The sequence below is a fragment of the Mus musculus genome, chromosome 10 (genome assembly GCF_000001635.26).
Source record: "Mus musculus strain C57BL/6J chromosome 10, GRCm38.p6 C57BL/6J".
Taxonomy (NCBI): domain Eukaryota; kingdom Metazoa; phylum Chordata; class Mammalia; order Rodentia; family Muridae; genus Mus; species Mus musculus.
Genome location: NC_000076.6, coordinates 130,149,975 through 130,164,552, shown reverse-complemented (window position 1 = coordinate 130,164,552; position 14,578 = coordinate 130,149,975). Strand labels below are relative to the sequence as shown.

Sequence of the window (14,578 nt, the reverse complement as noted above, 5' to 3'; positions counted from 1 at the left end):
GTAAATATGCTGTACCCTTTTTTTAATCTTGGAATTACAAAATCCAGGAAAAATTTAAAATAATATTTGCTGAACCTTGAGACACAGATCAGAAATCAGCACCAATCAAAAGGGAGAGGTAAGATAAGTGCAAGGCTTTCTAGGCTCTACAGAAGGTTTAAGAGAAGTCTTGGCAATTTGGCAAGATCTCAGTATAAAATGCACATGAAGTGAGAAGGTATTGGGCTTACTGGCAGAGTGCATTCGGGGCATTCATGAGATGTTAAGTTCAATTTCTAATACTATCAGTAAATGTACTAGTGTTTCCTCTGGTAACAAATCCTATGATATATATGTTAACCATTTGTATAATTGGTTATATACTTGTAACCACTATTTATCTTTAGGACACCAAATAGATAATGGATAATACAAGCTATTTTTTTTTAATTCAATCATTAAAAAAAATATCTATTGAAACTCGAAGCTAAAACTCCAAGCTTATCTAAATTTTAATATTAAAGTCTACAGTATCTTTAAAACAACACTTAAACTTCTTCCTGAATGTCATTTTTAATGGTACAGAACAATCATTTATTGGGTGAGGGTGCATCAGTCTTGGCCGCTGCCTTCCTCATGCTTGACACCATGTTCCTCAGCTCCTCCCACTTTCTCTTGATGTGGATGTGCATGCTTGCCTTCTTCTTGATGAACTTGAATGCACACTTGTCCTTGGACACTTTCAGCAACTCCATGTTGCACAGCTCTGTGAAGCTGCACACCTCCTAGATCATGTTCCACATGAAATTGGTTTGCTTAGTGAGGTGCCCGCATGGTCTCCTGTGCCTCGTTCCTCATCACCTTGTGGACCCGTTGAGGCCCACGGTCATAGGGTAGTGGGGCCATGGCCACTGCTCTCTGATGCCTCCCCATTTTTGACAATCAATACCATGAAGTGATATTTAACTCAGTATGTAGATAGAAAAAATGTATAGAAAGATGATAATAAAAACACAAATGGCATCAAACATATGAAGGAAAAATCTAATTTTGCCACTTTGAGAATTGGAAGTAAAAATTTGAATGCTGTATCACTGGTTTGAATTCAGTTTGTCATAGTATGGGGCCAAAATTAAAAAATGACAATAGAAGAGCATTGCAAATCCCAGTCCTGTAGCAGCTGTTTACAATATAATGTCAAACTAAGAGTTTGTTAATGTTGCCTTATACCTCTCACTAGGTCTCTTCCATGGGCGACAGGGAAACAAGCAATCATTCAGATATGACTGACTTTATCCTTGTAGGCTTCAGGGTCAGTCCTGAGCTCCATATCCTCCTTTTCCTGCTCTTTCTGCTTGTGTATGCCATGATCCTTCTAGGAAACCTTGGGATGATGGCCATCATTATGACTGATCCCAGGCTGAACACACCAATGTATTTCTTCCTAGGCAACCTCTCCTTCATCGACCTCTTCTACTCATCTGTTATTGCACCAAAGGCTATGAGCAACTTTTGGACAGAGAGCAAGTCTATCTCATTTGCAGGCTGTGTGGCCCAGATCTTTCTCTTTGCACTGTTCATTGTGGCTGAAGGATTTCTCCTGGCAGCCATGGCTTATGACCGTTTCATTGCCATCTGCAACCCACTCCTGTATTCTGTTCACATGTCCACACGTCTCTGCACTCAGCTGGTGGCAGGCTCTTATTTTTGTGGCTGTATCAGCTCTGTTCTCCAGACTAGCATGACATTTACTTTATCCTTTTGTGCTTCTCGAGCCATTGACCACTTTTACTGTGATAGTCGGCCACTTCAGAGACTCTCCTGTTCTGACATTTTCATACACAAAATAGTATCTTTTTCTTTATCTGGCATCATTATCTTACCAACTATCACAGTCATCATTGTTTCCTACATGTATATTGTGTCCACTGTTCTAAAGATACGATCCGTGGAGGGAAGGAAGAAAGCCTTCTCCACTTGCAGCTCTCACCTGGGTGTCGTGAGTGTGCTGTATGGTGCTGTTTTCTTCATGTATCTCACCCCTGACAGATTTCCTGAACTGAGTAAGCTGGCTTCTTTGTGCTATTCCCTAGTCACACCTATGCTGAACCCTCTGATTTACTCTCTGAGAAACAAAGATGTTAGAGATGCTTTAAGCAAACTTCTAGAGAAGAAAAAATGCAGTGGTTCGTTTTTCCCATTCTACAAGTAGTGTTTTGAGTATTGATTTCATACTTTTTGTGGCCAATGATAAAATTTTCTCCTATTTTAACAATGCTATTAGAAGCCTGTTGTATACAGTGCATCGTCATGAATTATGACATATTTGCTCTTCCTGTAATTCTTAAATTCGGTGACATGTCAATGTCCTGGGGAGGCTTTTTTTATATCATACTTTCTTCCCATATCTAATAACATTCTATTTCATAAAGCATTGTGTGTTTCATAATATTTAGTGTTTTAATCTTTACCATATTTATTAAATACTGTTTTTATTTAAATTTGATCTCTTTGATTGTCTTTTCCTCCTATTCACAATCTTGACAATCTACAAAATAACAAATTTTATTTTTTAAAAATATGTTGGCTTTCTGTTTTTCACTGTTATTAGTATATTGAGTGCTCATCAAACTTCAGTTTTATAAGTATTTACATGAAGTCTTCACTACATACAGTAATTTGAAATTTTCTCTGAGAATGCCATTCATTGTGGAGTTCTTTGGGCCACACAAAATATAAATCTGAATAAAAGAACCAAGCTAGAAGATCACTGGCAAGTATTGAATATTCATTACCTCAGTTTGATCCTTCATAGTAATGCTTTGTGTTAATTATCAGTGGGGTTATTCAATAAATATATAGAAGTAGATGAACCACAAAAAAGTATGTTTTCTAAAATGTCCCCACCTATTGCTCTGTGAATATTGATTTATTTAGTAAATTCTATCCAATACATTTACACATTTTTTGGTATTGTGATAGGCATAGGAATGAATCACTTCATTCTTTGGGGTATTCACAGAATAGTATATGAGCTAAATCTCTGGGCAGTCAATTAAATGCCAAAGGCTGTATGCCAAAGATGCTGGATGCCAAAGATGCTCTTTAGGTCACACTATGAGGTGACCTAGAGCTGATGGTTGGTAAGCAGAGATAATTTTCTTGATTAAAAAATGGATTTATGGATCAGAGATGTGATTGTGGGATGGCAACCCCATCCCTCACTTGATATCCTGTCTTCCTTTCTGAAAGAATTATAGGGATGAAAATGGAGAGGAGCCTGAGGAAAAGAAGGCCCAGCCACAGGCCCAAAGTGGGATCCAGCTCAAGGGGAGGTCCCAAGGCCTGACAGTATTACTGAGGCTATGGAGAGCTCACAAAAAGAGATCTATCATGACTGCCCTCCGAAATACCCACAAGCAGCTGAGTCAGATGCAGATATTTGCACCCAAGCAATGGACAGAAGCAGCTGACCCCTGTTGTTGAATTAGGGAAGGCTGAAAGAAGCTGAGGAGAAGAGAGATCCTGTAGGAGGACCAGCAGTCTCAATTAATCTGGACCCCTGAGATTTCTCAAACACTGGACAACCAAACAGACAGCATACACCAGCTGATATGAGGCCCCCAACACACATACAGTAGAGGACTTCCGGGTTTGTGTTCATTCAGAGATGATGCACCTAACCCATCAGAGACTGGAGGCCCCAGGGAGTTTAGAGGTCAGGAGTGGGGTGGGGGTGGGGGAATCCACTTAGAGATGGGGTGGGGTGAAGAGAAGGTGTGGGATGTGGATCAGAGGCGGGGTGGATGGAGGGCCGAGAAGTGGAATATGGAGAGTAAAAACTAAATTAAAAATAAATTTAAATAAAAAATGGATTTAAACGGTATAAAGTTGAAAGTAGGGAAAATAACATGGTTAATGCTGCTGCTATAGGCCTAAAATTTACTTCTGTTGTTGAGAAAAAGACACACTTCAAAAACCACAATTAGCAAGTAAAAACAAAGTTAAAAGTAAGCCAAAACTATGTGAAAAGAGATGCTTTTGTAGTTTTGAACTGAAATCAATGTTTGCGGTGATTGGATGAGCAGAAAAGCCAATGAGCAGAGCTAAGTTGAGGATGTACCCACCCAATTCATCAAACCCCTGATTTTATTTTCAGCAGCAATAACAAAATGTCGAATAAAGAGCTTTCAGTAAAGTAATGTAATAGAGTACTTCAATTTTACAATTAGCATGTTTAGGAAAATCTATAACCACTATGTCATTTATCCTAAATGACAAGAAACTCTAAGTGTTCCTGATGTAATTAATAACAATGCTACAACATCATATTTTATCACATCCATCTAACCTTGTTCTAGAAGTTCTACATGATATAATAAGAACTAGAAACGTTTAGTTTAAACGTTTAGTTTAGTTTAAACGTTTAAACGTTTAGTTTTGCAGCTTAATTTTATCACTTAAAATTTTTTGTGTTGCTATTACATATACCAGAAAGATTTTGCTAAAGGGACCCTGTTATAGCTGTCTCGTATGAGGCTATGCTAGTCCCTGGCAAATACAGAAGTGGATGCTTACAGTCATCTATAAGATCGAACACAGGGCCCCCAGTGGAGAATCTAGAGAAAGTACCCAAGGAGCTGAAGGGGTCTGCAACCCTATAGGTGGAACAACAATATGAACTAACTATTACCCCCAGAGCTCATATCTCTAGCTGCATATGTAGTGGAAGATGGCCTAGTCAGCCATCACTGGGAATAGAGGCACCTTGGTCTTGCAAACTTTATATGCCCCAGTACAGGGGAATGCCAGGGCCAAGAAGCAGGAGTGGGTGGGTATGGGAGCACGGTGGAGGGAGGGTATAGGGAACTTTTGGGATAGCATTTGAAATGTATGTAAAGAAAATATCTAATAAAAATAAAAAAAATAAAAAAAAAGAATTGATTTGAGTTGTACAACTAGTGTTATCAAATAAACTAATTTTGTGTGTGTATGTGTGTTGAAGCCTGTGGTGGTTTGAATGAGAATGACCCCATAGGCTCATACATTTGAATTCTTAGTCACCAGGGAGTGGAAGTGCTTAGGGAGAGATCAGGAGGTGCAGCCTTATGGGAGTAGATGTGCTCTTATTGCAGGAATTGTGTCACTGGGAATGGGCTTTGAGGTTTCAAAAGCCCACATCAGTCTCAGTCTCTCTTTTTCTGATTGCTGCCTATGGATCAGGATATAGCTCTTAGCTACTGATCTATTGTCTGGCCTGTCTGTTCTCCACCATGGATTCACGTTCCAAAACTGTAAGCAAGCCAATTAAATGTTTCTTTCATCAGAGTTGCCTTGGTTGTGGTGTCTTAAAGCCTAAATCTTCAGAGCTTCAGAATGAGACTATAGTTGATATAGTGTCCCCAAAGATGAAATGAAGTTAAATTTGGACTACAAGTGGGTCACATACTTGTAGGAAGAAGTTACAAGAACAAAGAGAATCTTCAGAGTTTCAGGTGCATAGAGCTTAACATATGCAGAGACACCAAGAGAATTGCCATTTAGAGATCAAGAGAAAAACCTCAGATGAGCTCACCTCTGAGAGTGGCTTCATGTTAGACATCAGCCTCCATAGCTATAATAAAGTGTTTTTTGTGTTAACTATACCCAGTTACTTGTATTCTGTTATGATGGACTGAAAAATTCATATGATTAGGTCATTCATAAGAAAAAACAACTACACTTGTTTGCATACACAAAGATGTTCTATGGAGAAAATCCAAAACTCTCAGTAGTAGCAACAACAGAAACTTTCTGCAAGTAATAATTGGTTATAGTAAGTTTTCTGGAACAAGGTTAAAATACAAAAGTCCATTTATTTTCTTCATACTATCAAAATTGCAATTTGAAATTTAAAACATGCTGTGGAGATAGGTGATAGAATAGAAATATACATTCCTAATTCTTTGTATAAACACAAATTTAACAAATAATGCACAAAGCAAAATACATCTGTGAGAATTCCAGAATACAATTAAAATTTTGCAAAACCCCTAGGGATCCATGAAGTCAAGAGTATTTTCATCAAAATGGATACGTTTTTCCTCTGTGGAAGACATATTCAGATACAAACTGGTTCAGCTAAGTACCCTGATAATAGCTTTACTTACGATTTCTACTTTCGAGTAATATTGAAATGGATGCCAGAACCAACACGCTGACTTTTCAGAAGATTAAATAAAGAATTGTTTTTCTTTTTCTTCCCCTTGAATCATCTGAAGCTCAAATGAAATCAAGATAGCCTGGATATTAAGGAACTGTTAAGAGTATAAGTAACAACAGTTGAGTGACTTTCTTTATTCACCATAGCTTGGGCAGATAGGGAAAAGGAAAAGGAATGCAGTTTCAGTTTTATATGTCTGGAAGTAAGGGGTTGGGAAATACAGAATTGCAGAAATACTGGTTATTTGTGGTGTCATCTTGTCTTTTGTTAGGAGCAGTATATATACTCTGAAGTGTTTCTAAAATCAGTGAAAAGCTATGGAAGTTGGTGTTATAGAATTAAAGAACTTTGTTTCAGACACTGTCAACAGTGGGTTGTCATGTGCTCCTAACATAAGACAGAGAAATAGTGTGGTATGACTCTTGGTGATATTATGTCCAAAGGTATATCGTCTCCTAAAAACATTTCACATACTTTTATGAACTTGTTGGACTTATTAGAAAGTTGTTTTTGCACAGAAGTGGATGCCCACAGTCAGCTAATGGACGGATCACAGGGCTCCCAATGGAGGAGCTAGAGAAAGTACCCAAGGAGCTAAAGGGATCTGCAACCCTATAGGGGGATCAACATTATGAACTAACCAGTACCCCGGAGCTCTTGACTCTAGCTGCATATGTATCAAAAGATGGCCTAGTCGGCCATCACTGGAAAGAGAGGCCCATTGGACACACAAACTTTATATGCCCCAGAATAGGGGAACACCAGGGCCAAAAAGGGGGAGTGGGCGGGTAGGGGAGTGGGGGTGGGTGGGTATGGGGGACTTTTGGTATAGCATTGGAAATGTAAATGAGCTAAATACCTAATAAAAAATGGAAAAAAAAAGAAAGTTGTTTTTGTTTTGTTTGTTTTTTTTTTGTTTTTAATAAAAAGCCCCTGTATATATACTAGGGGATGAAAAGAGTTTCCAATCCAAGAGTGTGAAGGACACAGAGAAACAAGCCACAAAATTAGGGGGGGGGGGAAATGAAACTAAAATGAAATAAACTAGCAGAAGTAGAACTACAAAATGGAGCCAAACACAAAATTTAGAAATAAAAATTACAGTAACTGAAATAAAAAACATCACTAGAGGAATTAAATAGCAGACTTTAAGTGGAATTAAGATGTTTAAGTAAAATTGAAAGATTTTAAAAAATTATTTAGTCAAAAGAACCATCTTTTAAAACAAAGTAATTAGAGAGTAAAAAATGCATTCCAAACTTATATAGTATCAAAAAGTGTGTATTTTTTTATGTTTAAGAACACAAGAAAGTAGCAAGAAGCTTATTTTAATAGATAATGCTTGAAAATATAATAAGTTGGGAGAGGAACCCGGACACTTTTTTCTTTTTTTATTGGATATTTTCTTTATTTACATTTTAACTGTTATCCCCTTTCCCGGTTCCCCCTCCAGGAAACCCCCTATTCTATCCTTATCCCCTGCTTCTATGAGGGTGTTCACCCACCCACCCAATCTCACTTCCCCACCCTTGATTTCCCAACACTAGGGTCTCTATCAAGCCTTCATAGGACCAAGGATCTCTCCTTCCATTGATGCATGACAAGGCCACCCTCTGCTACATATGCAGCTGGAGTCATGTGTACTCCTTGGTTGACGACTTAGTCCCTGCGAGCTCGGGGGGAGGGAGGGTTGGTTGGTTGGTTGGTTGGTTGGTTGGTTGATATTGTTCATTTGTGGAACTATGTGGAAATATACTGTAGTGGACACTTCCTTGAACCTTGAGAGTGACCCTAACAAGGACTCCTAGTGATGGGAGGATGTGGAGCCTGAACCATCCATCTTCTGAAACCAGGCAAGGCTTCCTTGGTGGGATGGGATACCAACCTAACCACAGAACCTTCAACCTATAACCTGTCCTTCCTTCAAAATGTACTGGGGCAATGGAGGCTCAGAACTTATTGGAGTGGCCAACTGATGACTGATCTAGCCTGAGGTCCATGTTACTAGAGGAATTATACCCAACTCTGCCTGGATGGCTCAGATACCTAGGAACCTCACAGAAGAGGGAGAGGGAAGGATAATATATTGATGAGCACACCAGGAGAACACAGCCCAAAGAGTCAACTAAGAAGGACTCATGGGGGCTCACAGAGACTGAAGTGATAATCATGGAGCTATCAGTTAGCAAATACTTTGTGGTTGTTTAGCATGGGGGTTCTGTGGGACTCCTAACAGTGGGAGTGGAAGTATCTCTGACTCTTTGCTCTTATGACACTCTTCTTCTGATTGGTTTGCCTCATCCATTATTGATATGAGGGTTTATGCCTAGTCTTACTGCATCTTTTTATGTTGTGTTTGGTTGATATCCCTGAGAGGCCTTTTCTTTTCTGATGAATCACTGGATCTTAGGAAGAAGGAAGGTGGAATGAGCTAAGAGGAGTGCAGGGAGAGTGGAAGAAAGCCGGGATATATTTTATGACAGAAAAATAAATAAAAAGATAGACGAAAAAAGGAAAAGCCTAAACTAAAATAAAATTCAAAATAAAAATATTAGGAATTCAACAAAAAAACTCAGAAGAAAATCTTATCAAATGATTGAATAAAGTATAAAAGAGAATTTCAGATCTCAAAAACAAGGCAGGAGAAATGGATCATACAGTCAAAGATTTAAATCTAAAAGCAACCTGACACAAAACATCCAGGAAATCTAGGACATTGAAAATTTCAAAGCTATGAACAATAGGTATACAGAAAGGAGAAGAAATTTAGGTAAAAAGCACAGAAAATATTTTAAACAAAGTCATAGGGGAAATTTTCCCCAATCTAAAGAATATGATGAAGATCAAGGTGAGAGAAGCATACAGATTAAAAAACAAAACAACAAAAAACAATTCTCCATAACATATAATAATCAAGAGCACTAAATGTACAAGAAAAAAAATAGGATCTTAAAAACACCAAGGGAAAAAAACCAAGTCATACATAAGGACAGGGCAATTTGAATAACACCTGAATTTTCAGTGAAGGCTGAAAGCCAGAAAGGCCTGGATGAATATTGCACAAGATTTAAAAGATCACAGACAACCACCCCAGATTACTGTTCCCAGCAAAACTATCAATTTTTTGAATTTTTCTATAGAAAAAAATTCATGATCAAAATAAATGTAAACAATTAATGTCTATTAACACATCTCTATAGAATACACTGGAAGGAAAACATAATTTTAACAAGATTAATACACTGAAGAGGACACAAGAAATAAATAATCCCAGAGTAATTAACCAAAAGAGATCCAAAATCCCAAAACTAAAATACAAAAAAGAACATACCAAAGAAGACAAAAACAAAAATTCAGAATGAGATGTAGACATAGATTTCAATAAAGATACTGTTGTGTAAAAGCACAAAAGGTGCAGCAGTGTTGGAGATGCAAATGAAATAAAAATAAAAATTCAGTGGGAAGCTGGAAAGATGGCTTAGAAGTCAGCTCTCAATACCCGTGCCAAGCCTCTCACACTTGCCTTTAAATCTAGCTTTTTTGGTATATGAAGACTCTGGCCTAAGCAGGCACTAATATTCTCTCTCTCTCTCTCCTCTCTCTTCTCTCTCTTCTCTCTCTCTTCTCTCTCTCTCTCTCTCTCCCTCTCTCTCTCTCTCTCTCTCTCTTTCTCATACACACACACACTCTAAAAATAATAAAATATAAATAACACCTTGATAGCAATCCTCACTAATATAATGGATCATGTAGAAAATAGAGTATGAAGGCTGGAAGACAAAGCAGAGGAATTTTACTACTCAATGAAATTCAATAATATATTTACAAATATCTATGGAGTGAACATTAGAAAACTTTGGGACACCATAAATATACCTAACCTTAGGATTTGGGCCATAGAAAGATGAGAATACTATATCAAAGGAGTAGAAAATATTTTCACTAAAGTTAATTTTCTACACCCAGAAAAGGAGATCCCCTTGCAGCTAAGTGATCAAAAAAGTCCAAATTGACAGAATAAGAAAAGAAACTCTCTATGACATATTAAAATTAAAACATTAAAAATTCAGAATAAAACATATTGAAAAATTCAAGATAAAAGGTCAAGTAACTTACAAGGCTGGCCCATTTGAATAATATGTGAATAATCAACAGAACACTGTAAAGCCAGAATGCCTGAAAAGATGAACTCCACATTCTGAAAGATCACAACTATCAACCCAAACTATTATGTCTAATAAAACTATCTATTAAAAATAAAGAATGAATAAAACCTTTCAAATAAAAGCAAATTGAGGGAATTAATGACTGATAAATGAACTTTCTATAGATACGAAAAGAAGGACTGTAGTGAATAGAAGGTTAAATATAGCTAAATGGTCTTTGGAGCAAATACACAGTGTCAATTTGCTAGGAGTATTAGTCAAAAGAAATCAGGAAAAACATTACAAAATCAACAAAGTTACAGGAATTAACACACATTTTCCAATAATAATTCTGAATAATAGTCTCAATAGCACAATGAAAATATGCAGACCAGACTCCCTGGAGCCTCCTCCATCCCAGGTCTCTGCCACATCTGAGATATGCCCCATTTGCCCCCTACCAATTTCCATTCATTGTCCTGGCCCTCTTCCTTGGTTCTCCCTACACCTGACCCCCCTACCAGGTTCCCCTCCTCATCCCTCTCCCACCCAGGTCCCTCCCTCCCTCCAACACCAATCACAATTTTATTTCCCCTTCAGAGTGAGATTCAAGAATCCTTTCTTGCACCCTCATTGTTATTTAGCTTCTACTTTTTGACTGTGAGTGAAGTATAACCAGCTGTTTCAAGTGTCTGTCACTGTGGTTTACACAAAATGATAGGTTGTAATCTGAAAACATTTGGGCTCAAATAAATCTTTTCTCCCCCAAACTATTTTTTTCAGAGTATTTCATCAAAACCACCATCACACACAAAAAATAAGACACAGACCTAATTTAGTGTGTGTGTGTATCTGTGTGTGATTATTTTGAAAAAATAATTTAAGCCTACATTAGTGTACAGGAATTGTTACTTCTGTCTCTTTTCCTTGGAAAACAGTTTCACTAAAATGCAATAATTTAATCAGTAGGATAAAATCTGAGGATGGAAAAATTGATTATTCAGGTTTTTAAATCTCATTCATACCTAAAATGTTAACAAATTAAGATGTTAATTTTAAACTTCCTGTTCTACAAAAATTATTTTATGGAGAAAATACATAAAAAATTCTTTATTGAAAGTACAGTTTATTTTAAACAACATTAATTGGAGTAATAAAAGTTTTGTTAAATATGCTTGATCACCCACTAAGACCCCAAGTACCTCTATTCAGTAAACCCTTATTAACTCCATTTCCTGGGGCCTACTTCTACTATCCTGCAGCTCCACCCCGTTTTTTCAGCTCCCAACTACAATCACATAATAGAACTTCTTTCTGAAACTCACATTTCTGTGGTTGGTGAATTTCATTCTTCAAATTCACTTTATGAACAATTTCCATCGACTCAATGAAAATTCTGTCTTACCATGCACTTCCTGAATCCCAACTCCTGGATTCAGCCCACCTAAGGCAAGAGAGAAAGCCCCTGTTCCTCCAAAGGATCCTAATTTTTCACTATTTCAGCATCACACACAAGACAGAATGAAAGCATAAAAGATGGGCTTCAGACAGTATGGCCCAATATTCATTTCACCTGTAGCTTTTTGTCAGTTATAATTGGCCATAAAACATTCTATGGGCACGGATTTCGTGATGTCTGTTATTTACCCAGCCCTCAACATGGGTTTCTATCAGAGAAATCACTGCAATCCATATTGGTGATTAGGGGTATCAGAGATCAAACACCAGATACTTAATCAGTTATGATTAAGAGAGACTTAATCAAGAGAGACTGGGGAGACTGTTGTTCATCAATGAGGAGGAAGTTGAACTAAAATTAAGTTATACTAGGCATGGTGAGCATTTGGGAAAAGAGAACAGGAAGCTCTCAATTTCTGGGTTTTAGAGAAAGACTCAGAAAGTCAACAACAACAGTCATGATAATCATTTGTGCTAGTGTTTCTAACTAAATAAAGCCAAGGATATGGAGAAGTGGTTCTTAGGCATAGTGAATTAACACTAGGTATTTTACCAAACTTTTAAATATAAAAAGAAATTAATTTAAATCTTCCTAGATTTATTTACTATTTTTATTTTGTGATATTTCTCAAGCTGATTGTCCTAAAGAAATTTCTATGGATATGTTCATTTTTGTTTTTTTATTTATTGTAATATCTATTGCATGACATTTAGTTGCACACTTTTTAACAATAAATACATTTTCTTATTGTCACAAATGAATGACAATTGTCATTCATTATCATGAATTCTACACAAATTGTTATTGGCATGACAGTTGGATTATTGTTTAAATTTTATTGGTATAGCTTACTAATCTGTATATTTTTAAACTTTATAATGTAGTATTTTATGATTTTCTTATTTTAACTTTAACCTAGCCACTCTTGCAATAAGCAGAGGTTCTTCTCTCTGAGATGGTGCCCATTTACTATAATTGTATATTCCATTTTTAATTACTTTGTTACACATAACATTAATTTTCTTAGTATTTTAGAAAGTTTTTATTAAAATAATTATCCTTATGTATGACAATTATAAATCTAAATATAGTATCTCTTGTGTTTATATAAGGGTATATATACTCCATTTATGTAATGTCTCCATTATAGATTCATTTTTATTTTCATAAGTACTCATTTTCATAAATACCTTATCTAAGGTAGTTTGGATTACAAAAGACAGATAACAGACATAATTTAGCAAACTCAAAAGAAAAAGGAAATTCTATTACATTTGTCCACAATGTACTGTATTGCATATTTTTCACATAGAAAACAATATATTTTATATCTTATATATAACAATATATATGTCTCCAGAAAATGTCATTTTTCTATGGAGTAGACATGCTTAGGTACTGCAGAGGGCAGAGCAAAAAGAGGCATCATTTATTTTTGAATCTTGTATCATACACATTAGTTATGAATCAAATGGTGAAGATTATTTTGAAAACACTTGCTATGGCAAGGTTCATTCCAGATTTTGTGCTGGGCTATCTTTACTGCACAGTACTTCAAGCAGAGAATTCGAACTGAGTAGCTAACTAAGGAACAGAAGCTCTGTATTTAGCTTTTTGGGATTTTGGTACTGAGGCAAAAGCCCAGCTCAGCACCACACACTGAGTTTATGTCCCACCGTGTAGTTATGCCTCTCAGTGTCCACAAAGAATATTCTAAATTTGTTTGAGGAAGAGTCTCACTATATCCCCTGGGTGGATGGACCTCGAACTCACGATCCATCTGCCTCAGCCTCCTGAGTTCTGGGACTACACGTGTGCACTGCTATACCCAACAAAACTTTGCTACTGAAATGTGTTGCTGAGGATTAAACCCAAGGCCTTCAACATCTTAAGCACACTCTCAACTATTAAGCTATACCTCTAGCCTTTCACAAAGACTTTTAAAGAAGAATTTCTCATATACAAACCTGTCATGAAGACACCATTAGGGATAAAAATGAATAGAACAGAATCTTAGTCCTTCTGGAAGGAGAAGTCACTAAGGAGGAGGAGAGGTGAATCCCACTCTCTCCCAGTGCCCATTTGTTTTCTGTTCTTCATAAGTAGGATAAGGTCATGCCTCTTGTTTTTACAAGTCACAAATCTAAAAAAAATCCATTAAAAATAAAACTAAACAAAGTATTAAACACTTCTTTGGTGAAGTATTCAACTTCACATATCCACAGCTCTTCTGTCTTCTTTCTGTTCCTTCATTTTCAGCTCCCAAAACACATAGGTAAAATGCTAAGTTGACATGTGTAAGCCACAATAAGACCCCTCCAGACAGCCCTGCTGAAGGGCTGAATGGGCACTTGGACAGTGGCATCAGAGAACATTTTGCCCCAAACCAAGTACTTTAAAAAACAAAAAACAAAAAAAACCATTTTCTTCTTTTCCATTTTTCTTTTTCTTGTTTCTTTTCTCTTCTTTCTCTTTTCTTTTCTTTTCTTTTCTTTTCTTTTCTTTTCTTTCCTTTCCTTTCCTTTCCTTTCCTTTCCTTTCCTTTCCTTTCCTTTCCTTTTCTTTTCTTTCTCTCTGTTTTTCTTTCTTTCTGTCTTTCTTTGTTCTTTTCTTGCTTTTTCTTTCTTTCCTTGTGGGGGGAGATGTTGAGACAGGGTGTATCTACATAGCTCTCCTGGAACTCACTATATAGACTAAGCTGGTGTCGAACTCACAAAGATCCAACTGCCTCTGTCTCCTGAGTGCTGGGATTAGAGTCATGATTGAGAGAAAGGGAAGGGGAGCTTTGAGTTA

The 14,578-nt window shown here is 36.8% G+C and overlaps 1 protein-coding gene across 1 annotated transcript; it reads left to right on the top strand.

Annotated features, from left to right (window-relative positions):
- Positions 1–1,228: 1,228 nt before the first annotated feature.
- On the top strand, positions 1,229–2,191 carry Olfr825 (olfactory receptor 825). Its single transcript, NM_146677.1, has one exon. The coding sequence runs from the start codon at positions 1,229–1,231 to the stop codon at positions 2,189–2,191; it is 963 nt and encodes a 320-aa protein (NP_666888.1).